The 26,300-nt window shown below is 43.0% G+C and overlaps 4 protein-coding genes across 4 annotated transcripts; all 4 read right to left on the bottom strand.

Annotated features, from left to right (window-relative positions):
- Positions 1-3,399: 3,399 nt before the first annotated feature.
- LOC308318725 (E3 ubiquitin-protein ligase TRIM35-like) lies at positions 3,400-4,782 on the bottom strand (the record flags this gene model as incomplete). Its single annotated transcript, XM_080768350.1, has 1 exon — positions 3,400-4,782. One exon carries the CDS (start codon positions 4,780-4,782, stop codon positions 3,400-3,402), a length of 1,383 nt encoding a protein of 460 aa, XP_080624476.1.
- A 2,205-nt stretch (positions 4,783-6,987) lies between these two features.
- Positions 6,988-13,433, bottom strand: LOC308318727 (uncharacterized protein; the record flags this gene model as incomplete). Its single annotated transcript, XM_080768355.1, has 2 exons — positions 6,988-8,397; positions 12,051-13,433. 2 exons carry the CDS (start codon positions 13,431-13,433, stop codon positions 6,988-6,990), a joined length of 2,793 nt encoding a protein of 930 aa, XP_080624481.1.
- A 3,602-nt stretch (positions 13,434-17,035) lies between these two features.
- LOC308318728 (E3 ubiquitin-protein ligase TRIM35-like) lies at positions 17,036-18,457 on the bottom strand (the record flags this gene model as incomplete). Its single annotated transcript, XM_080768356.1, has 1 exon — positions 17,036-18,457. The coding sequence occupies one exon, from the start codon at positions 18,455-18,457 to the stop codon at positions 17,036-17,038; it is 1,422 nt and encodes a 473-aa protein (XP_080624482.1).
- Positions 18,458-22,227: 3,770 nt separating this feature from the next.
- On the bottom strand, positions 22,228-23,649 carry LOC308318729 (E3 ubiquitin-protein ligase TRIM35-like; the record flags this gene model as incomplete). Its single annotated transcript, XM_080768357.1, has 1 exon — positions 22,228-23,649. The coding sequence occupies one exon, from the start codon at positions 23,647-23,649 to the stop codon at positions 22,228-22,230; it is 1,422 nt and encodes a 473-aa protein (XP_080624483.1).
- Positions 23,650-26,300: the final 2,651 nt, after the last annotated feature.

Below are 26,300 nucleotides of genomic sequence, written 5' to 3' on the forward strand. Positions count from 1 at the left end.
CATGTTTTTTGAAATTTTGAAAAACAAAGTTAGCCTCGTTTCTCATCATTTTGGACCGTGGGCTATAGCCCATATCGTACGGCATACTATAGCGCGCCGTTTTTCATCATTTTTGAGGATTTGAAAAAAATGACGAAATGACAAAAACGATGGGTTATAGCCCATGTTTTTTTAAATTTTGAAAAAAAAAGTTAGCCTCGTTTCTCATCATTTTGGACCGTGGGCTATAGCCCATATCGTACGGCATACTATAGCGCGCCGTTTTTCATCATTTTTGAGGATTTGAAAAAAATGACGAAATGACAAAAACGATGGGTTATAGCCCATGTTTTTTGAAATTTTGAAAAAAAAAGTTAGCCTCGTTTCTCATCATTTTGGACCGTGGGCTATAGCCCATATCGTACGGCATACTATAGCGCGCCGTTTTTCATCATTTTTGAGGATTTGAAAAAAATGACGAAATGACAAAAACGATGGGTTATAGCCCATGTTTTTTGAAATTTTGAAAAAAAAAGTTAGCCTCGTTTCTCATCATTTTGGACCGTGAGCTATAGCCCATATCGTACGGCATACTATAGCGCGCCGTTTTTCATCATTTTTGAGGATTTGAAAAAAATGACGAAATGACAAAAACGATGGGTTATAGCCCATGTTTTTTGAAATTTTGAAAAAAAAAGTTAGCCTCGTTTCTCATCATTTTGGACCGTGGGCTATAGCCCATATCGTACGGCATACTATAGCGCGCCGTTTTTCATCATTTTTGAGGATTTGAAAAAAATGCAAAAATGAAAAAAACGATGGGTTATAGCCCATGTTTTTTGAAATTTTGAAAAAAAAGGTTATCCTCGTTTCTCATAATTTTGGACCATGGGCTATAGCCCATATCGTACGGCATACTATAGCACGCCGTTTTTCATCATTTTTGAGGATTTGAAAAAAATGAAAAAATGAAAAAAACGATGGGTTATATAATAGCCCATCGTTTTTTGACATTTTGAAAAAAAATGTTATCCTCGTTTCTCATCATTTTGGACCATGGGCTATAGCCCTATAGAAACGATGTAAACAAAGCAGAGCGAACGTGCTAACATCTGTTTGGCTACATAACATTACTAACCTAAGAAATGTCCATGAAGCTATTAAACACCAGGTCAAGGATTTGTTAAACAAGTAAGAAAACATACAAATATAGTGCTGCTATAAATATATTGAATTATTACAATTAAGAAGGTGGGGCATTTCATTATAAGTCCTTCAGATTTTATCAAAATATCACGCAAGTGATCTTTACAGTCATGTAATCACACCGTATCTGTCATTAAATGTATGCCAGCCGTTTTTTTAAAACACAAAATTATGATTATACCTAACAAACGATCATGTCCTGGTGGAGACCTGTGCCCTGAGGGGTACTTTTTCTAGTTCAATGTTTTCTCATTTGAAGTTGGATCTGGCGCCCCAGGCGGGGGCGTGGTTCGCTTGTGCCGGGGGCCGGGCCTGGATTTGCAGGCTGTGACATCACAAACAGCAGGAAAATCAGAGCACTTGTTTGAGCCAGAAAACCCCAGACCACAGAAAATCTACTGAATGTTAAAGGTTCAGGTTTTTGGGGTGCAATTGAGCTCTGAAAACCTAAAAAGAATTAAGAAAAATTACAAAAACTTTATGTCACAATCCCCTTAAAATTACACAGATTTTCCCGTATTTCATAGATTTTGAGCAAAGGCTTTTTAGTTGTTTAAATCTGGCTGTTGGTAAAACTATGAGATGAACAAATAACAGGATGTAGAAATAACAATGTCCTATAATTATTTACGAAATAGTAAGATATTGAAAACATTATTTCCTCCGTTTGTTAGATATACATTATTATTATTATTTTTCCTTACAAGTCTGTAGGTGTAAATAGGATAGGCAAAATAAGCCACTGGCTTCAGCCTATATACCTTTTTAGTCTAAATGCAAAGTTATGATGATCAAATGAAATTAATGCATTCAATGTACATTCTATGACCAAAATAAACTGAACTGAATCAAACACATTATACACATACGCACATTATAGATCTTTACATATTTGTAATTTTGGAAACTTGGAAACTTGGAACAAAATGAATCAATCATATTAATATCGCTTAAGTATTGTGTAGCATCCAGTATTTCAAGTACTTCTAAGATTAATAGATGAAATGGTTCAGTAAAACGTGTTGAGATTCATGCAGCATGGTACAGTGATTATTCAGTGGCTGGATGGGAACCGCGTAACCTGACGCTGCCAGATGAGGGCGGTATTGCGGAAACATATTCCCCAACACAACACTCATCTGGGATCTCTGACGGAGTTGAGCCCTGAGTCAGATCTGCTTCGTACCGAACCAATCAGCGTGAGCTAAAGGCGGGATGCGGATGTGACGGTATATAGACACGTCGATATGATTGGTTGTGTTTGCACGCCCACACGGTGATAGACAGACGCTCCCATCCAATCATCTACCATGTATCTTGAAAAAAAGGAACAGCCCCGTCATCGAATTTGCTTCCGCGATCCCAGATCCAAATAAGCTGTGAAACAAATTTGTGTAGCAAGCTTTTTGGATCTGGCAGCGTCAGGTTAGGAACCGCGAGGTTCCCGGTTCGATCTCGGGCTCCCCCAGAGTTATTGCCGAAGTGTCCTTGAGCAAGACGCTGAACCCTCCTGATGTGCAGGTTGGTGCCTTGCATGGTTTCCTCCACCATCGGTGTATGTGTGTGAATGGGTGAATGCAATCATGCACAATCTAAGTGCTTTGGATAAAAACGCTATAGAAATGCACCATTTACCATTTATTATACTGTTGGAGAATTAGATCATTGTAAAGGCATCTTTACAATATCGGCCATAAATAAGTCCTTATATTCTTTATATCATTCATTCTACAAAATCACTACACACCAGTTTTGGTCAACATGCCACCACACTGACAATCCACTACCTCAAAATACAACATAGGTTCATAGTACTGGACCCTCGTCTGGTTTGACAGACAGGTAGTGTGTGCCGGCTGGGTGGTGTGTGACAATCCGGTTGAAGTATACCTTTGGTACGGCGACAGCGGCGGTGGGCCCGGGAGAACAATAACGCGACACGAGACAGTATCACGCTAAAGGTTCACAAAGTTTATTACACAAACAGGAACATATACAGTGATCATAATGACGTGACCACAACAGACATAATAACATGCCTACTGCAGCAAGGCTGACCTTGCTGTCACCGAGATGTCTCTCGTATAGCCTAACTATAAAGTATGCTACAGTTCAGGCAGTACACAATACATAACAAGTACACACAATACATATCAAGTACACTGTGTCTCACGTGCAAGTACACAGCCATGGGCGATCAGATCATAACAATCATCACCACACAATAATCCCTGGTAACAGTTTCATAGCAGTGGTAGCGCTGAAGAACGGAAACAGTGCCTCTGTGAAAGTATGCGTGAAGGTGTGTATGTGTGCATTATTGTCGGGATCATAGAATGACAGTTTTCCTCTGTTGCAGTCCAGGTTGACTCTGATCCTACGGGGAACCTGTTTCCACGAGAGGATAGTTTTGGACCCCGGTGAGGAGGCCATCGAGTATGCACCCGAGTTTATTCTCCAGAACGGACCGCCTGCCACTCCCTTACGTTGGAACGACTCCGCTAACACACCCATGGACCAGTGCTTGCTGTCTCCCACGTCAACTTCCCAGCTGTGAGTCCCTGAGTTAAAGCCCTCGGAGCCCAGGACAATGTTCAAGTGGTCAAATCTCTCGGGGTTGTCAGGGAGTGCAGGGAGACCTTGTTTTCCAATGGTCGCGCATTTGGTCAGATCGGCAGAGAGGACGTGTCCTGGTCTGGCGGTGTTGGGGTCCAGAATGACGGGACTGTAGGAGACAATGTCCTTCATCTTGTCCCACACTCTGAAGGTCAGGTTGCCCAGGTGTTTGGCGATGTCTATCAGCGCTCCCGAGACCAGCTGTGGGTCCTGCGGTGTGAACTGCAGTGTTTCCAGTGTTGTCTTGTAGTTCTGCAGGAATGAGCTGTGTTCGGCTCTCAGCTCCATCTCCGTGGCTGTGATTGTGTACGCAAGGGTTGATATGTCTCTGTTCAGACCCTCAATCTTCTCCTTCATCATCCGACTCTTCTGCAGCCCTTCCTCTCTCAGTGCAGTGATTCTAGCCTTCTCTTCCTCTTGCAGAAACTGATGTAGCTTCATAAACTGCTCCTTAATCATACTCATTGTGTACTGGACCTGGGCCTTAATGAATTCTGCCGTTTGCCCATATTTACTCCTAGCGTCATTACACACCTTCAGTTTCCTCTGTAAAGTCTCAAGTGATTTCTGGACTTCCTCCTTGTAGTCCAGTGAAACTTCATCGATGGGTTTGAAACTGTGGTTGGTGTGTTTCTCTGAATGAAGACACACAAGACACACCGGCTGTAGACATTCCAGACAGAACAGTTTGTGTTTCTCAGCGTGCAGACTGCAGTAAACCTCTGACCCTGATGGCGTTCTCTTACGTTTTGAACGTCTCTGACGTTGCTCCTCCACGAAGGCCTCGCACAGGATCTTCAGAGCCTGGTTAGAGGGTGGCTCATCCTCCAACAAAGATATTTCCTTACAAACTGGACATTCCTTAATTTGCTTCTCTTTCCACACCACGTGCATGCAGGCTTTACAGAGGCTATGGCTGCATAACAGGACGACAGGATCTTTAAAGGTGTCACGACACACAGGACAGGACATCGAAGCCATTGCGTCTCAGTGATGCCGCAAGACAGCAAGAAAATCAGCGTATAGTCAGTGATGGTAACACGCTCCTGCTCCAAATGCAATGTTCCCTGAAGTTGACGTTCACAGTGAATCCCGGTTCTTGTTATAGTCCTTTTATCTGACAGAGCCAGCAGCAGTCTCTGGGTCAGTATTCTTCCTCTTGTATAGCAGCTGTGGAAGGATCAGTCTGTCTTCTCTCACATGGAAGAAGTTGTGTGTGTTTGGTCTGAACTGAAGGCTAGTCTTTTATGGTCACAGATACATGCAAATATCTCTCTATCTCTCTCTCTCTCTCTCTCTCACACACACACACGCGCGCGCGTGCGCATCTGGGCATGTCAACACTCAACAGCCATTGTATGGTTAATTTAATCACCTTAAGTATCCAGTATCGACAAGTATCGATAGACTACTGATCAAATCAATCGATAAGATCAAATCATTCATTTTGTGATGAAAGCAATTGGGAATAAATCTGATACAGTACTACCCCAACAGTCATTGTAAGGTTGATTAAATCACCCTGGCTGATTGCGAACGCAGTGAGCACTAACTATGAGACCTAGCAGAACATGTCTGTCTGTCTGTGTGTCTGTCTGTCTGTCACGCTGTAACACCACCTGCCCGCCACCAGAGGGTGCAGCTGTATCACACACAAAACACACACACACACACACACACACAAACGTAACTTAAAAAAAACGTAACTTAATTTTTTTTTTTAAACATTAAATAAACCACACACACACACGCACACATAGTCACATACACACAAAAAAAATCTTAAAAACTTAACTTAAAAAAACCCAAATATGTACGGGTGCAGGTCTTTTTTCCGACAGCATATTGATCCGAAACCTCAATCCTAACCTAACCCTAACCGCAAGCACGGGAGCAGCGCATGTCGGACCATCGCTTTTTCGCATCGCAGCGAATGTCCCCCGCTGCGGATCGGATCGTTGCCCCGTCGGCTAGAATGCTGTCGGAAAAAAAGGCCGCCTCCCAATATGTACGAGCTGCGTTCGCTTCCCGCGTTTGCGCGTCTTACTTGTGATTCCATTGTTTTAAAGACCACAACAGCCATAGAGCGTTGAAGTCCCGCCCCCGACGAGGGCCCAGGAAATAATTCCTCGTTCATTTTCCACAAATACATTTAAAAAAGTATTCATTTAAATACAGGATTGATTCTACCTATACTTAATCTGTTCACATTTTTTGTTATCCTTTTAGCACAATTGTTTAATCGTACCTCTGTATTATTTGCAAACTGTTAATAAAGTATTCAATCAATCAATCAATCAATGACCAGTGGCAGGGGCGTCACCAGCATTCTCTGTGAGTACACCCCCACTCTCACAGATAGGTGATTTCAATCATCCCCCCACATTTCCCATACCCGAGGCGAGATTGGCAAAAGGGCCTTTCTGTGTGGAGTTTGCATGTTCTCCCCGTGTCCCCTAGGGTAGGTATACCCTCACAAAAAACATGGCGTAATCCTGGTCTCTAAACTGCCTCCCCCTGGCCAGCCGGGGCGCCTGATGGAGGGGAAAGGAACTGGTTGGAATAACGTGTTCCTTCCATGCACTACGTCCAAACCAGGGAAACTCCCCCCGGTCAGGTGTAAAGGAGCAACTTGGACACTCATGCATGAATGAAGCATGAGTTCAAGTCCGTTGCTCTCCCCAGGTTGGCGGAGGGTGTGTAGAGCCCAGGATCACATTAGATAATTGACACAGGGTTGAAAAATGGGTTAAAAAATTGTGGGATAAAAAATATTTAAAAAAATGTGTGACACCCCTGACCAGTGGCCCTTTTAAAACAATAGCTACACACCAGTTTTAGTGAACGATTGCACACTCTGCGCCATAAGTCTAGCCTATAGAATCGTGAAAACCCACAACCAAGAAACACCTTACACCGACTTCATATCGTCTTTCTAGGCCTATAAATATATAGTCACAATTTGGAGACTGACTGGATGAGTTAAAAAAAAGCTAGTAATACATTTAAACCAATAGTGCTTTGCTTTAAAATAACTGAACAACAGACTCAAATTGCACAATAGATGGATGTTTATTTGAATTTGGCATTACATTGTATTTGGCATTACATTATTTAAATAACACAAAAATAACAACACGCCCACTATAAAACAACGATGGCTTTTATATAATTGTTCTATGTGGTCTAGTCATCATAAACAACATCATTGTTCGAGACAATGACCTTCCCTGGTAGCATTTTCATAGTAGCAGTAGCGCTGATGAATGGAAAGAGAGTATCAGTGAAAGTGTGTGTGAAGGTGTGTATGTGCGCGTTAGTGTCGGCATCAGAGAATGACAGCTTTCCTCTGTTGCAGTCCAGATGGACTCTGATCCTACGAGGACTCTGCTCCCACAGGAGATTCGTCGTGGACCCCGGCGAGGCCATCGAGGATGAATCAGAGTTTATTTTCCAGAACCGACCGCCACAGCGTCCTTTCCTCTCAAAACCGTCCGCCAACACACCCATGGACCAGTGCTTGCTGTCTCCCACGTCGACGTCCCAGCTGTGAGTGCCTGAGGTAAAGCCCTCGGAGCCCAGGACGATGTGCAGGTTCTCAAACCTCTCGGGGTTGTCAGGAACCGGAAGCCACTGTCTTCCGATGTTCACGCAGGTCAGATCGGCAGAGAGGACGTGTCCTGGTTTGGCGGTGTTGGGGTCCAGAATGACGGGACTGTAGGAGACAATGTCCTTCATCTTGTCCCACACTTTGAAGGCCAGGTTGCCCAGGTGTTTGGCCTCGTCTATCAGTGCTCCCGAGACCAGCTGTGGGTCCTGCAGTGTGAACTGGACTATTTCCATTGTGATCTTGTAGTTCTGCAGGAAAGCGCTGTGTTCGGCTCTCAGCTCCTCCTCCATGGCTGTGATTGTGTATGCAAGGGTTGATATGTCTCTGTTCAGACCCTCAATCTCCTCCTTAACCATCCGACTCTTCTGCTCCTCTTCCTCTCTCAGTGCAGTGATTCTAGCCTCCTCTTCCAATCGTAGAAACTGATGCAGCTTTCTAAACTGTCCCTCAATCCTGCTCTTTGTGTACTGGGCCTGCCCCTTAATGTATTGTGCCGTCTGCACATATTGATTCCTAACATCATTAAATACCTTCATTTTCTTCTGTAAACGTGTCAGTGATTTCTGGACTTGCTCCTTGTAGTTCACTGCAACTTCATCGATGGGTTTGAAACTGTGGTTGGTGTGTTTCTCTGAATGAAGACACACGACACACACCGGCTGTTGACATTCCAGGCAGCAGAGCTTGAGTCTCTCGGCGTGCACACTGCAGAGAACCTCAGACCCTGGTGAAGTTCTCCGACGCTTTGAAGCTCTCTGACGTCTCTCCTGTATGAAGGCCTCACACAAGTTCCTCAAAGCCCGGTTACATGGTGGATGATCCAGCGAAGAGATTTCCTTGCAAACTGGACATTCCCTGGTTTGCTTCGCTCTCCACCACGTGTGCAGACAGCCCTTGCAGAAGCTGTGGCTGCATAACAGGACAACGGGATCTTCAAAGATGTCACGACACACAGGACAGGAAAAATCCTCTTCTGAAAGAGACAACTGGGAAGCCATTACGCCTCTCAGTGAAACTATAACCCTGATCAAGAGAGGAAATCTGACAGTCCGTGGCGGTAACACTCCCTTCTCCTGATAGAATGTTCCCTGAAGTTGACTTTCAGTTAATCCAGGTTCTTGTTCAAGTCAGCAGCAGTCTTGGTCTGTATTCCCTCCTGTATAGCAGCAGTGGATAGAAATGCAGTCCTCTCTCACATGTGTGTTTGGTCTGAACTGAAGGTGAATCTTTTATTGTCTCAGATGAGTCTGGGTAAGGGGCATGCAGAGCTTTGACATGCAAATCTCTCTCTCTCTCTCTCTCACACACATGCATGTGATTGCGTCTAGGCGTGTCAACACTCAACAGCCATTAATTAAATGACCTTAAGTATCGCGCCTGGGCGTACGCGTGTCTATTTCAGTATCAACGCTGAAAGTATCCATGGTATCAATACTGGTATACAGATACTAAAGCAACGTATTGGAAACAATATGGTTAATTTGGTTAATTAAACTACCTTAGCCACACCTAAGCTGCTCATTTAAAAAACACAACTTTAAAAAACATAATATTATCATCCCAAATGGATGATACGTTTGCACAATGGAAGGGTTTTGGTATACGCACAATTGGAGACTTATATATGGGTGGAACTTTTGCCTCATTTACTCAACTGCAGGAAAAATATAGACTCCCTAGGTGTAACTTTTTTAGTTTCTACAGGTTAGGAACTACATCCATAAATTTTCTCCCACTTTTGAGAGAGCTACACCTTCATCTCTAGATAGGTTCCTTCTTAATAATACAGTACCAGACATGAGGGTGTCACATCTTTATGAATCATTTCAAGTGGCAAACCTACCTACTACATCAGCTATTAAGCTGGCATGGGAAAATGAACTGGGGACTTCAATTTCAGACGAGCTCTGGGAAGACAGCCTTGAAGAAATTAATGCGTGCTCTATTAATTCCAGACATTGCCTTATCCAGTTTCGAGTTATACAAGACTCCATTATTCCAAATTAAAATTACATAACATATACCCAGATATTTCTTCGCATTGTGACAAATGTAATACAATAGATGCAAATCTTCTTCACAGCTTCGCCCTTTGCCCTCGGATACAAAGATATTGGATTAAGATATTTGAGACGCTCTGATATTTTGAGTATTCATATTGACCCCGATCCTGTACTAATTATTCTGGGTTTGTCAGACTCCATGCCTATGTTGACGAGAGCACAGAAACAACTCTTCTCATATGGTCTGATTACAGCGAAAAACATTTTTTTGACACACTGGAAGGAGGAGGCTCCTGCATTTAACCACTGGTTAAATGAAATGACTAGTACACTTCATCTTGAGAGAATAAGGTATTTCCTGAGAAACAGGGAGAGACAGTTTGATAAGGTTTGGCTGCCCCTTGTCCATTACCTGAGTAGAAACAATTAATTGTCAGGATACCATTGATATGGTTGACTGTACGCCATTTTCTTTTCAGATGTTTCCATGAGCTTTCTATCATCCTATTATATAGTATGCAGTGTCACTGAGCATGTGGGAGGGTTAAGGGATTTCTTTCTCTTTTTTGTCTTGTTTATTTTTTCTTTCATTTTTGTTTTATAAAAAAATGTATTTCATATCATTATGTTTGTAACAATTTATAATCTGTTCAATAAAAACATATTTTACTCCCCTTCCCCCCCGGGAGCCTCCACACGGAGTTGCACCACTCACTTCACACGGGTGAAAATCACTGCACTCAATTATCTTTAAAGGACCACTTTGCCCATTGTCATGTTCATTGTGGCACCACTCTACGTTCTGTGTCTTAGGGCTGGGCTCTAGAAGACAGTTGGAAATGTAAAGAACATCATGTGAATGAAAAGAATAGTTCGGAAATAAACATCTTCATCCCAAAATAATATAAGGGTGACCCTATTTGCATTGGTTCTGCAATGCAGTTCTTTGTTAAAAGTCTCTGAAATGTTTCTACCCCGTAACCCCGTTTAGCAAAAGTTTGTGATGATTGATGAATACAGGATTGATTCTACCTATACTTAATCTGTTCACATTTTTTGTTATCCTTTTAGCACAATTGTTTAATCGTACCACTGTATTATTTGCAAACTGATTAAGTATTCAATCAATCAATCAATTAAACTAGAAAAAGTGCCCTTCTGGGCACAGGTCTCCACCAGGAGGATAGGAATGTTTAGGAGTAATATAAATATGTATTTTGTTTGTTCCATTCTTTGCCAATCAGGATGGAATATGGGAAATGGTGCAGATCCGTGTTGATCGCACGCACAATCCACCTGTTGGTGGCGCTATAACAGGCCAATGTGAAATGGGTGGGCTATATATTCCTCAGCCTAGTAGGAAAGTGCGTGAAAGATTTCACGTCAAATTGCACGCTGCGTTCATGATTTGAGGCTTGGTGTTCAAAACGGGCCAATCCTGCAAAATCTGAAAGCCAATGTGTTTTACAAAAGTCGGCCTCCTGGTGGCGCTCTAAAAGGCAGATGTGAAATATGCACGTCAAAGGTTTGTCCGTGGCCTCTGTGCATGCAACATCTCACGCATATTGGTGCAGTTATAGGTAAAAATGGTGTAAAGCAGCCTCATGGTGGCGCTATAACAGACCGTTCTGGAATATTTGGGGCAGAGGTTCCTCGTTGACAACCAGAGTGTGTGTGTGTGTGTGTGCAAAGTTTGGCATCGACCGGGTTAACGGTGCCGGAGATTAGCCAATAACGGACGGACATGTCACACACACACACACACACACACACACACACGCTCACGGAAGGCAAAACATACTCTGTCCCCATGCCTTCGGCCTGGTGGAGACAATGACCAGTGGCAGGCGCGTCACCACCATTCACTGTGAGTACGTCGCAACACCCCCACTCACAGATAGGTGATTTCAATCATCCTCCCACTTTTGACCAGCCGACTGACTGTTTTTGTTTTTTTCCACTTGGACGTCAGCAACAACTCCGTTTCCCCTATATGAAAGCTTATTGGCCCATTTAAGATTGATTGAACGGCGACTGTGCCATTTTTGCCTAGCCAAAGCATGCCTACCTGGGTATTTTTTGGGCCGGGTATAGGCTAAAAATAGAACAAAAAAATTAATAAAACACCTAAATCGGCACACGGGCAACGTCGCCTCCCCCCCCAAACTTCAGATACCCTGGCTGTGACACCCCTGACCAGTGGGCATCTTTACAATAGTGCCCTTTTAAAACAATAGCTACACACCCATTTTAGTGAAAGATTGCACACACTCTGCCATAAGACTAGCCTATAGAATCGTGAAAACCCACAACCAAGAAACACCTTACACCGACTTCATATCATCTTTCTAGGCCTATAATATATAGTCACAATTTGGAGACTGAATGGATGAGTTTAAAAAAAAGCTAGTAGTAAATTTAAACCAATAATGCTTTGCTTTAAAATAACTGAACAACAGACTCAAATTGCACAATAGATGGATGTTTATTTGAATTTGGCATTACATTGTATTTGACATTACATTATTTAAATAACACAAAAATAACAACACGCTCACTAGTATAAAACGATGGCTTTTATATAATTGTTCTATGGTCTAGTCATCATAAACAACATCATTGTTCGAGACAATGACCTTCCCTGGTAGCATTTTCATAGTAGCAGTAGCGCTGATGAATGGGAAGAGAGTATCAGTGAAAGTGTGTGTGAAGGTGTGTATGTGCGCGTTAGTGTCGGCATCAGAGAATGACAGCTTTCCTCTGTTGCAGTCCAGCTGGACTCTGATCCTACGAGGACTCTGCTCCCACAGGAGATTCGTCGTGGACCCCGGCGAGGCCATCGAGGATGAATCCGAGTTTATTTTCCAGAACCGACCGCCACAGCGTCCTTTCCTCTCAAAACCGTCCGCCAACACACCCATGGACCAGTGCTTGCTGTCTCCCACGTCGACGTCCCAGCTGTGAGTGCCTGAGGTGAAGCCCTCGGAGCCCAGGACGATGTGCAAGTTCTCAAACCTCTCGGGGTTGTCAGGAACCGGAAGCCACTGTCTTCCGATGTTCACGCAGGTCAGATCGGCAGAGAGGACGTGTCCTGGTTTGGCGGTGTTGGGGTCCAGAATGACGGGACTGTAGGAGACAATGTCCTTCATCTTGTCCCACACTTTGAAGGCCAGGTTGCCCAGGTGTTTGGCCTCGTCTATCAGTGCTCCCGAGACCAGCTGTGGGTCCTGCAGTGTGAACTGTACTATTTCCATTGTGATCTTGTAGTTCTGCAGGAAAGCGCTGTGTTCGGCTCTCAGCTCCTCCTCCATGGCTGTGATTGTGTATGCAAGGGTTGATATGTCTCTGTTCAGACCCTCAATCTCCACCTTAACCATCTGACTCTTCTGCTCCTCTTCCTCTCTCAGTGCAGTGATTCTAGCCTCCTCTTCCAATCGTAGAAACTGATGCAGCTTTCTAAACTGTCCCTCAATCCTGCTCTTTGTGTACTGGGCCTGCCCCTTAATGTATTGTGCCGTCTGCACATATTGATTCCTAACATCATTAAATACCTTCATTTTCTTCTGTAAACGTGTCAGTGATTTCTGGACTTGCTCCTTGTAGTTCACTGCAACTTCATCGATGGGTTTGAAACTGTGGTTGGTGTGTTTCTCTGAATGAAGACACACGACACACACCGGCTGTTGACATTCCAGGCAGCAGAGCTTGAGTCTCTCGGCGTGCACACTGCAGAGAACCTCAGACCCTGGTGAAGTTCTCCGACGCTTTGAAGCTCTCTGACGTCTCTCCTGTATGAAGGCCTCACACAAGTTCCTCAAAGCCCGGTTACATGGTGGATGATCCAGCGAAGAGATTTCCTTGCAAACTGGACATTCCCTGGTTTGCTTCGCTCTCCACCACGTGTGCAGACAGCCCTTGCAGAAGCTGTGGCTGCATAACAGGACAACGGGATCTTCAAAGATGTCACGACACACAGGACAGGAAAAATCCTCTTCTGAAAGAGACAACTGGGAAGCCATTACGCCTCTCAGTGAAACTATAACCCTGATCAAGAGAGGAAATCTGACAGTCCGTGGCGGTAACACTCCCTTCTCCTGATAGAATGTTCCCTGAAGTTGACTTTCAGTTAATCCAGGTTCTTGTTCAAGTCAGCAGCAGTCTTGGTCTGTATTCCCTCCTGTATAGCAGCAGTGGATAGAAATGCAGTCCTCTCTCACATGTGTGTTTGGTCTGAACTGAAGGTGAATCTTTTATTGTCTCAGATGAGTCTGGGTAAGGGGCATGCAGAGCTTTGACATGCAAATCTCTCTCTCTCTCTCTCTCACACACATGCATGTGATTGCGTCTAGGCGTGTCAACACTCAACAGCCATTAATTAAATGACCTTAAGTATCGCGCCTGGGCGTACGCGTGTCTATTTCAGTATCAACGCTGAAAGTATCCATGGTATCAATACTGGTATACAGATACTAAAGCAACGTATTGGAAACAATATGGTTAATTTGGTTAATTAAACTACCTTAGCCACACCTAAGCTGCTCATTTAAAAAACACAACTTTAAAAAACATAATATTATCATCCCAAATGGATGATACGTTTGCACAATGGAAGGGTTTTGGTATACGCACAATTGGAGACTTATATATGGGTGGAACTTTTGCCTCATTTACTCAACTGCAGGAAAAATATAGACTCCCTAGGTGTAACTTTTTTAGTTTCTACAGGTTAGGAACTACATCCATAAATTTTCTCCCACTTTTGAGAGAGCTACACCTTCATCTCTAGATAGGTTCCTTCTTAATAATACAGTACCAGACATGAGGGTGTCACATCTTTATGAATCATTTCAAGTGGCAAACCTACCTACTACATCAGCTATTAAGCTGGCATGGGAAAATGAACTGGGGACTTCAATTTCAGACGAGCTCTGGGAAGACAGCCTTGAAGAAATTAATGCGTGCTCTATTAATTCCAGACATTGCCTTATCCAGTTTCGAGTTATACAAGACTCCATTATTCCAAATTAAAATTACATAACATATACCCAGATATTTCTTCGCATTGTGACAAATGTAATACAATAGATGCAAATCTTCTTCACAGCTTCGCCCTTTGCCCTCGGATACAAAGATATTGGATTAAGATATTTGAGACGCTCTGATATTTTGAGTATTCATATTGACCCCGATCCTGTACTAATTATTCTGGGTTTGTCAGACTCCATGCCTATGTTGACGAGAGCACAGAAACAACTCTTCTCATATGGTCTGATTACAGCGAAAAACATTTTTTTGACACACTGGAAGGAGGAGGCTCCTGCATTTAACCACTGGTTAAATGAAATGACTAGTACACTTCATCTTGAGAGAATAAGGTATTTCCTGAGAAACAGGGAGAGACAGTTTGATAAGGTTTGGCTGCCCCTTGTCCATTACCTGAGTAGAAACAATTAATTGTCAGGATACCATTGATATGGTTGACTGTACGCCATTTTCTTTTCAGATGTTTCCATGAGCTTTCTATCATCCTATTATATAGTATGCAGTGTCACTGAGCATGTGGGAGGGTTAAGGGATTTCTTTCTCTTTTTTGTCTTGTTTATTTTTTCTTTCATTTTTGTTTTATAAAAAAATGTATTTCATATCATTATGTTTGTAACAATTTATAATCTGTTCAATAAAAACATATTTTACTCCCCTTCCCCCCCGGGAGCCTCCACACGGAGTTGCACCACTCACTTCACACGGGTGAAAATCACTGCACTCAATTATCTTTAAAGGACCACTTTGCCCATTGTCATGTTCATTGTGGCACCACTCTACGTTCTGTGTCTTAGGGCTGGGCTCTAGAAGACAGTTGGAAATGTAAAGAACATCATGTGAATGAAAAGAATAGTTCGGAAATAAACATCTTCATCCCAAAATAATATAAGGGTGACCCTATTTGCATTGGTTCTGCAATGCAGTTCTTTGTTAAAAGTCTCTGAAATGTTTCTACCCCGTAACCCCGTTTAGCAAAAGTTTGTGATGATTGATGAATACAGGATTGATTCTACCTATACTTAATCTGTTCACATTTTTTGTTATCCTTTTAGCACAATTGTTTAATCGTACCACTGTATTATTTGCAAACTGATTAAGTATTCAATCAATCAATCAATTAAACTAGAAAAAGTGCCCTTCTGGGCACAGGTCTCCACCAGGAGGATAGGAATGTTTAGGAGTAATATAAATATGTATTTTGTTTGTTCCATTCTTTGCCAATCAGGATGGAATATGGGAAATGGTGCAGATCCGTGTTGATCGCACGCACAATCCACCTGTTGGTGGCGCTATAACAGGCCAATGTGAAATGGGTGGGCTATATATTCCTCAGCCTAGTAGGAAAGTGCGTGAAAGATTTCACGTCAAATTGCACGCTGCGTTCATGATTTGAGGCTTGGTGTTCAAAACGGGCCAATCCTGCAAAATCTGAAAGCCAATGTGTTTTACAAAAGTCGGCCTCCTGGTGGCGCTCTAAAAGGCAGATGTGAAATATGCACGTCAAAGGTTTGTCCGTGGCCTCTGTGCATGCAACATCTCACGCATATTGGTGCAGTTATAGGTAAAAATGGTGTAAAGCAGCCTCATGGTGGCGCTATAACAGACCGTTCTGGAATATTTGGGGCAGAGGTTCCTCGTTGACAACCAGAGTGTGTGTGTGTGTGTGTGCAAAGTTTGGCATCGACCGGGTTAACGGTGCCGGAGATTAGCCAATAACGGACGGACATGTCACACACACACACACACACACACACACACACGCTCACGGAAGGCAAAACATACTCTGTCCCCATGCCTTCGGCCTGGTGGAGACAATGACCAGTGGCAGGCGCGTCACCACCATTCACTGTGAGTACGTCGCAACACCCCCACTCACAGATAGGTGATTTCAATCATCCTCCCACTTTTGACCAGCCGACTGACTGTTTTTGTTTTTTTCCACTTGGACGTCAGCAACAACTCCGTTTCCCCTATATGAAAGCTTATTGGCCCATTTAAGATTGATTGAACGGCGACTGTGCCATTTTTGCCTAGCCAAAGCATGCCTACCTGGGTATTTTTTGGGCCGGGTATAGGCTAAAAATAGAACAAAAAAATTAATAAAACACCTAAATCGGCACACGGGCAACGTCGCCTCCCCCCCCAAACTTCAGATACCCTGGCTGTGACACCCCTGACCAGTGGGCATCTTTACAATAGTGCCCTTTTAAAACAATAGCTACACACCCATTTTAGTGAAAGATTGCACACACTCTGCCATAAGACTAGCCTATAGAATCGTGAAAACCCACAACCAAGAAACACCTTACACCGACTTCATATCATCTTTCTAGGCCTATAATATATAGTCACAATTTGGAGACTGAATGGATGAGTTTAAAAAAAAGCTAGTAGTAAATTTAAACCAATAATGCTTTGCTTTAAAATAACTGAACAACAGACTCAAATTGCACAATAGATGGATGTTTATTTGAATTTGGCATTACATTGTATTTGACATTACATTATTTAAATAACACAAAAATAACAACACGCTCACTAGTATAAAACGATGGCTTTTATATAATTGTTCTATGGTCTAGTCATCATAAACAACATCATTGTTCGAGACAATGACCTTCCCTGGTAGCATTTTCATAGTAGCAGTAGCGCTGATGAATGGGAAGAGAGTATCAGTGAAAGTGTGTGTGAAGGTGTGTATGTGCGCGTTAGTGTCGGCATCAGAGAATGACAGCTTTCCTCTGTTGCAGTCCAGCTGGACTCTGATCCTACGAGGACTCTGCTCCCACAGGAGATTCGTCGTGGACCCCGGCGAGGCCATCGAGGATGAATCCGAGTTTATTTTCCAGAACCGACCGCCACAGCGTCCTTTCCTCTCAAAACCGTCCGCCAACACACCCATGGACCAGTGCTTGCTGTCTCCCACGTCGACGTCCCAGCTGTGAGTGCCTGAGGTGAAGCCCTCGGAGCCCAGGACGATGTGCAAGTTCTCAAACCTCTCGGGGTTGTCAGGAACCGGAAGCCACTGTCTTCCGATGTTCACGCAGGTCAGATCGGCAGAGAGGACGTGTCCTGGTTTGGCGGTGTTGGGGTCCAGAATGACGGGACTGTAGGAGACAATGTCCTTCATCTTGTCCCACACTTTGAAGGCCAGGTTGCCCAGGTGTTTGGCCTCGTCTATCAGTGCTCCCGAGACCAGCTGTGGGTCCTGCAGTGTGAACTGTACTATTTCCATTGTGATCTTGTAGTTCTGCAGGAAAGCGCTGTGTTCGGCTCTCAGCTCCTCCTCCATGGCTGTGATTGTGTATGCAAGGGTTGATATGTCTCTGTTCAGACCCTCAATCTCCACCTTAACCATCTGACTCTTCTGCTCCTCTTCCTCTCTCAGTGCAGTGATTCTAGCCTCCTCTTCCAATCGTAGAAACTGATGCAGCTTTCTAAACTGTCCCTCAATCCTGCTCTTTGTGTACTGGGCCTGCCCCTTAATGTATTGTGCCGTCTGCACATATTGATTCCTAACATCATTAAATACCTTCATTTTCTTCTGTAAACGTGTCAGTGATTTCTGGACTTGCTCCTTGTAGTTCACTGCAACTTCATCGATGGGTTTGAAACTGTGGTTGGTGTGTTTCTCTGAATGAAGACACACGACACACACCGGCTGTTGACATTCCAGGCAGCAGAGCTTGAGTCTCTCGGCGTGCACATTGCAGAGAACCTCAGACCCTGGTGAAGTTCTCTGACGCTTTGAAGTTCTCTGACGTCTCTCCTGTATGAAGGCCTCACACAAGTTCCTCAAAGCCCGGTTACATGGTGGATGATCCAGCGAAGAGATTTCCTTGCAAAGTGGACATTCCCTGATTTGCTTCGCTCTCCAACACGCGTGCAGACAGCCCTTGCAGAAGCTGTGGCTGCATAACAGGACAACGGGATCTTCAAAGATGTCACGACACACAGGACAGGAAAAATCCTCTTCTGAAAGAGACAACTGGGAAGCCATTACGCCTCTCAGTGAAACTATAACCCTGATCAAGAGAGGAAATCTGACAGTCCGTGGCGGTAACACTCCCTTCTCCTGATAGAATGTTCCCTGAAGTTGACTTTCAGTTAATCCAGGTTCTTGTTCAAGTCAGCAGCAGTCTTGGTCTGTATTCCCTCCTGTATAGCAGCAGTGGATAGAAATGCAGTCCTCTCTCACATGTGTGTTTGGTCTGAACTGAAGGTGAATCTTTTATTGTCTCAGATGAGTCTGGGTAAGGGTTATGCAGAGCTTTGACATGCAAATCTGTCTCTCTCTCTCTCTCTCTCACACACACACACACACACACACACATGCAATTGCGTCTAGGCGTGTCAACACTCAACAGCCATTAATTATATCACCTTAAGTATCACGCCTGGGCGTACGCGTGTCTATTTCAGTATCAACGCTGAAAGTATCCATGGTATCAATACTGGTTTACAGATACTAAAGCAACGTATTGGAAACAATATGGTTAATTTGGTTAATTAAACTACCTTAGCCACACCTAAGCTGCTCATTTAAAAAACACAACTTTAAAAAACATAATATTATCATCCCAACTGGATGATACGTTTGCACAATGGAAGGGTTTTGGTATACGCACAATTGGAGACTTATATATGGGTGGAACTTTTGCCTCATTTACTCAACTGCAGGAAAAATATACACTCCCTAGGTGTAACTTTTTTAGTTTCTACAGGTTAGGAACTACATCCGTAAATTTTCTCCCACTTTTGAGAGAGCTACACCTTCATCTCTAGATAGGTTCCTTCTTAATAATACAGTACCAGACGTAAGGGTGTCACATCTTTATGAATCATTTCAAGTGGCAAACCTACCTACTACATCAGCTATTAAGCTGGCATGGGAAAATGAACTGGGGACTTCAATTTCAGACGAGCTCTGGGAAGACAGCCTTGAAGAAATTAATGCGTGCTCTATTAATTCCAGACATTGCCTTATCCAGTTTCGAGTTATACAAGACTCCATTATTCCAAATTAAAATTACATAACATATACCCAGATATTTCTTCGCATTGTGACAAATGTAATACAATAGATGCTAATCTTCTTCACAGCTTCGCCCTTTGCCCTCGGATACAAAGATATTGGATTAAGATATTTGAGACGCTCTCTGATATTTTGAGTATTCATATTGACCCCGATCCTGTACTAATTATTCTGGGTTTGTCAGACTCCATGCCTATGTTGACGAGAGCACAGAAACAACTCTTCTCATATGGTCTGATTACAGCGAAAAAAATAATTTTGACACACTGGAAGGAGGAGGCTCCTGCATTTAACCTGCATTTAACCACTGGTTAAATGAAATGACTAGTACACTTCATCTTGAGAGAATAAGGTATTTCCTGAGAAACAGGGAGAGACAGTTTGATAAGGTTTGGCTGCCCCTTGTCCATTACCTGAGTAGAAACAATTAATTGTCAGGATACCATTGATATGGTTGACTGTACGCCATTTTCTTTTCAGATTTTTCCATGAGCTTTCTATCATCTTATTATATAGTATGCAGTGTCACTGAGCATGGGGAGGGTTAAGGGATTTCTTTCTCTTTTTTGTCTTGTTTATTTTTTCTTTCGTTTTTGTTTTATAAAAAAATGTATTTCATATCATTATGTTTGTAACAATTTATAATCTGTTCAATAAAAACATATTTTACTCCCCTTCCCCCCCGGGAACCTCCACACCGAGTTGCACCACTCACTTCACACGGGTGAAAATCACGGCACTCAATTATCTTTAAAGGACCACTTTGCCCATTGTCATGTTCATTGTGGCGCCACTCTACGTTCTGTGTCTTAGGGCTGGGCTCTAGAAGACAGTTGGAAATGTAAAGAACATCATGTGAATGAAAAGAATAGTTCGGAAATAAACATCTTCATCTCAAAATAATATAAGGGTGACCCTATTTGCATTGGTTCTGCAATGCAGTTCTTTGTTAAATCTCTGAAATGTTTCTACCCCGTAACCCCGTTTAGCAAAAGTTTGTGATGATTGATGAATACAGGATTGATTCTACCTATACTTAATCTGTTCACATCTTTTGTTATACTTTTAGCACAATTGTTTAATCGTACCACTGTACTATTTGCAAACTGATTAAGTATTCAATCAATCAAAAGTAGATTAAACTAGAAAAAGTGCCCTTCTGGGCACAGGTCTCCACCAGGAGGATAGGAATGTTTAGGAGTAATATAAACATGTATTTTGTTTGTTCCAATCTTTGCCAATCAGGATGGAATATGGGAAATGGTGCAGATCCGTGTTGATCGCACGCACAATCCACCTGTTGGTGGCGCTATAACAGGCCAATGTGAAATGGGTGGGCTATATATTCCTCAGCCTAGTAGGAAAGTGCGTGAAAGATTTCACGTCAAATTGCACGCTGCGTTCATGATTTGAGGCTTTGTGTTCAAAACGGGCCAATCCTGCAAAATCTGAAAGCCAATGTTAGCCAATTAGGATGGAATATGAAATATCTGACAGGTCCGTCTTGAGCACATGACTATGGAGATACTGTGTAACGATTTGCGGGATTTTTGGACAAAATCCGGAGTAGTAATATCCAAAAATGTGTTTTACAAAAGTCGGCCTCCTGGTGGCGCTCTAAAAGGCAGATGTGAAATATGCACGTCAAAGGTTTGTCCTTGGCCTCTGTGCATGCAACATCTCACGCATATTGGTGCAGTTATAGGTAAAAATGGTGAAAAGCAGCCTCATGGTGGCGCTATAACAGACCGTTCTGGAATATTTGGGGCAGAGGTTCCTCGTTGACAACCAGAGTGTGTGTGTGTGTGTGCAAAGTTTGGCATCGACCGGGTTAACGGTGCCGGAGATTAGCCAATAACGGACGGACATGTCACACACACACACACACACACACACACACGCTCACGGAAGGCAAAACATACTCTGTCCCCATGCCTTCGGCCTGGTGGAGACAATGACCAGTGGCAGGCGCGTCACCACCATTCACTGTGAGTACGTCGCAACACCCCCACTCACAGATAGGTGATTTCAATCATCCTCCCACTTTTGACCAGCCGACTGACTGTTTTTGTTTTTTTCCACTTGGACGTCAGCAACAACTCCGTTTCCCCTATATGAAAGCTTATTGGCCCATTTAAGATTGATTGAACAACGACTGTGCCATTTTTGCCTAGCCAAACCCAAAGCATGCCTACCTGGGTATTTTTTGGGCCGGGTATAGGCTAAAAATAGAACAAAAAAAAATTAATAAAACACCTAAATCGGCACACGGGCAACGTCGCCTCCCCCCCCCCCCCCCCCAAACTTCAGATACCCTGGCTGTGACACCCCTGACCAGTGGGCATCTTTACAATAGTGCCCTTTTAAAACAATAGCTACACACCAGTTTTAGTGAAAGATTGCACACACTCTGCCATAAGACTAGCCTATAGAATCGTGAAAACCCACAACCAAGAAACACCTTACACCGACTTCATATCATCTTTCTAGGCCTATAATATATAGTCACAATTTGGAGACTGACTGGATGAGTTTTTAAAAAAGCTAGTAGTAAATTTAAACCAATAATGCTTTGCTTTAAAATAACTGAACAACAGACTCAAATTGCACAATAGATGGATGTTTATTTGAATTTGGCATTACATTGTATTTGGCATTACATTATTTAAATAACACAAAAATAACAACACGCTCACTAGTATAAAACGATGGCTTTTATATAATTGTTCTATGGTCTAGTCATCATAAACAACATCATTGTTCGAGACAATGACCTTCCCTGGTAGCATTTTCATAGTAGCAGTAGCGCTGATGAATGGGAAGAGAGTATCAGTGAAAGTGTGTGTGAAGGTGTGTATGTGCGCGTTAGTGTCGGCATCAGAGAATGACAGCTTTCCTCTGTTGCAGTCCAGCTGGACTCTGATCCTACGAGGACTCTGCTCCCACAGGAGATTCGTCGTGGACCCCGGCGAGGCCATCGAGGATGAATCCGAGTTTATTTTCCAGAACCGACCGCCACAGCGTCCTTTCCTCTCAAAACCGTCCGCCAACACACCCATGGACCAGTGCTTGCTGTCTCCCACGTCGACGTCCCAGCTGTGAGTGCCTGAGGTGAAGCCCTCGGAGCCCAGGACGATGTGCAAGTTCTCAAACCTCTCGGGGTTGTCAGGAACCGGAAGCCACTGTCTTCCGATGTTCACGCAGGTCAGATCGGCAGAGAGGACGTGTCCTGGTTTGGCGGTGTTGGGGTCCAGAATGACGGGACTGTAGGAGACAATGTCCTTCATCTTGTCCCACACTTTGAAGGCCAGGTTGCCCAGGTGTTTGGCCTCGTCTATCAGTGCTCCCGAGACCAGCTGTGGGTCCTGCAGTGTGAACTGTACTATTTCCATTGTGATCTTGTAGTTCTGCAGGAATGCGCTGTGTTCGGCTCTCAGCTCCTCCTCCATGGCTGTGATTGTGTATGCAAGGGTTGATATGTCTCTGTTCAGACCCTCAATCTTCTCCTTCACCATCTGACTCTTCTGCTCCTCTTCCTCTCTCAGTGCAGTGATTCTAGCCTCCTCTTCCAATCGTAGAAACTGATGCAGCTTTCTAAACTGTCCCTCAATCCTGCTCTTTGTGTACTGGGCCTGCCCCTTAATATATTGTGCCGTCTGCGCATATTGACTCTTAACATCGTTAAACACCTTCATTTTCTTCTGTAAACGTGTCAGTGATTTCTGGACTTGCTTCTTGTAGTTCACTGCAACTTCATCGATGGGTTTGAAACTGTGGTTGGTGTGTTTCTCTGAATGAAGACACACAACACACACCGGCTGTTGACATTCCAGGCAGCAGAGCTTGAGTCTCTCGGCGTGCACACTGCAGAGAACCTCAGACCCTGGTGAAGTTCTCCGACGCTTTGAAGCTCTCTGACGTCTCTCCTGTATGAAGGCCTCACACAAGTTCCTCAAAGCCCGGTTACAGGGTGGATGATCCAGCGAAGAGATTTCCTTGCAAACTGGACATTCCCTGGTTTGCTTCGCTCTCCACCACGTGTGCAGACAGCCCTTGCAGAAGCTGTGGCTGCATAACAGGACAACGGGATCTTCAAAGATGTCACGACACACAGGACAGGAAAAATCCTCTTCTGAAAGAGACAACTGGGAAGCCATTACGTCTCTCAGTGAAACTATAACCCTGATCAAGAGAGGAAATCTGACAGTCCGTGGCGGTAACACTCCCTTCTCCTGATAGAATGTTCCCTGAAGTTGACTTTCAGTTAATCCAGGTTCTTGTTCAAGTCAGCAGCAGTCTTGGTCTGTATTCCCTCCTGTATAGCAGCAGTGGATAGAAATGCAGTCCTCTCTCACATGTGTGTTTAGTCTGAACTGAAGGTGAATCTTTTATTGTCTCAGATGAGTCTGGGTAAGGGTTATGCAGAGCTTTGACATGCAAATCTCTCTCTCTCTCTCTCTCTCTCTCTCTCTCTCTCTCTCTCTCTCTCTCACACACACACACGCATGTGATTGCGTCTAGGCGTGTCAACACTCAACAGCCATTAATTAAATGACCTTAAGTATCACGCCTGGGCGTACCTGTGTGTGTCTATTTCAGTATCAACGCTGAAAGTATCCATGGTATCAATACTGGTATACTGATACTAAAGCAACGTATTGGAAACAATATGGTTAATTAAACCACCTTAGCCACACCTACAGTAAGCTGCTCATTTATAAAAAAAACACAACTTAAAAGTTAAAGTGAAGTTTTGCGACTTAAACCACATAAAGTACTAGCCTACTACACAGAATGCTATTTTCAGCCTATACTGTTTAGTATTTAGTATCATTAGTAAACAGTAGGTTTTCACTTCGGACGTACCAAGCTTTCGGACATTCACAAAATAATTTGGCATGCTAAATATTTCATGTTAGTATGTGATTTTGGATGCAGCCATGCTCTTCTTGCATAATATACAAAACCATTAAATAGTTTGAATGTAAAAACATGCCAGCTATAGTTGATACGCTGATATATTATATTGAGATTTGAACCCGTTTAAGCAAGTTCAATTTGAACGTTTTCAGCTTACATGAAGACATTTTAGACTCAAAATGAATTAAGAATGCAAAAAGAAAAAGAAAAAACCCAAGGCATTCCTTTGAGAATGCTTGCAACTGTTGGCCAATATTCTGTGACCGCTTGCAATCTCCAATGCTGATTGATTGATTATTTGTATTCACAATCAATTACAATTTACACTTTAGGCATTTAGCTGACGCTCTTAATCCAGAGCGATTTACATTAAAGGACCACTTCACCACTTTTCAACCTATCTTCATATAATAGGTCCTCACTAATAATCATGATAAAATGGCACAATATTTTCCTACTCAGTCTGTGTCTCATAGGAGGGCTGTGGACAGTTTAGAAACCGTCTTCCAGTGACATCATCATTAGGCAGATTATTTTTTAAACAAGATCTTTTTACAAAAAATATGAGATTTTCATTATCGTGAGAACGATGGCTTCCATTTTCGCATTGCAACTTTTCAGGACTAGAAAGCCTGCCGTTTCTATTAGCTTGTATTCCCCATCGATGATGTCACTGGAAGACTTTCTAAACTACCCACAGCCCTCCTATGAGACACAGACAGAGTAGAAAAAAAACTGCACCATTTTTTCATGGTTATTAGTGAGGACCTATTATATAAAGATAGGTTGAAAAGTGGTGAAGTGGTCCTTTAAGCAATAACAAAAAGCATGGCATACATCACATATATAAAAAGTAGTTTATCATGAAACATGCGTAACAGTGGAGTATCTATGTAAACTATACTATATTATACATGTGTACTATAAAGTGCTATGACAACATAAAATGCAATTCCAGTACCGTCTACGTAACAAGCTATAAGTCTGCTTCTAAGTCTACATAGCAATTACCCTTAGATAGCACTTTTTAGACTTAGATAGCATTTGAAACAGACTTATAGCACAATAATTGCATTGTATGTAGTCATAGCACTTCATAGTACATAATATAGTATAGTTTATATGTATAGTGTCATTATATAGATATGTTCTAGTTACGTTCTTAGCTTATACATATTTCATGATAAATGCATTCTATATATGTGATGTATTCCCATGCTTTTTTGTTCTTGCCTAATGTAAATCGCTCTGGATTAAGAGCGTCTGCTAAATGCCTAAATTTTAAATTGTACATAAAGTAGCCTACTATCTAAGGGGCTAGGGCAAGTGCTACGGGCCATGGTGGAGTCTGAAGAGGTGGGTTTTCAGACTACTTCAGACAAACTCAACTATACACTGTATATAGTCTCCTTTTCAGACTCATGAAATGAAGGAAATTGACCCCATGTTTTGTAGTCCTCATGTAAACCTGGCCACTGACACTGCAGGGCCTTGCTTGGGGGAAACCTGATGCGATTCTACTGGCCGTTTGCTTAATTTCCTTTATTTACGGCGGATTGCATTCACACCTGCAATCAAGTGCGTTTGGAAGCGAAACGCCTGTTTTTGCTCGGAGTAGAATGCGGTTCTTTGATACGCATTAGGATTCGAATGAGCCTTCACACATGCCAAACGAAGTGCACTTTCTGACAATGCGCAGCAGGATTCGTTTTAAATCGCTGCAAAGCTTTCTGGTGTGAATGTCACCTAAGAGCCTGCTCAGGGACTACAGATGTAAATTAGCTTGAGATGTCTTCACTTTCGGGGGTGAGCCATCTTCACTTTGGGGGGTGAGCCGTCTTCACTTTGGGGGGTGATTGTTGAGTGATTAATTGTTAATAGGATCTAG

This window comes from Protomyctophum bolini, assembly GCF_963924005.1.
Source record: "Protomyctophum bolini genome assembly, chromosome: 7".
Lineage (NCBI taxonomy): Eukaryota > Metazoa > Chordata > Actinopteri > Myctophiformes > Myctophidae > Protomyctophum > Protomyctophum bolini.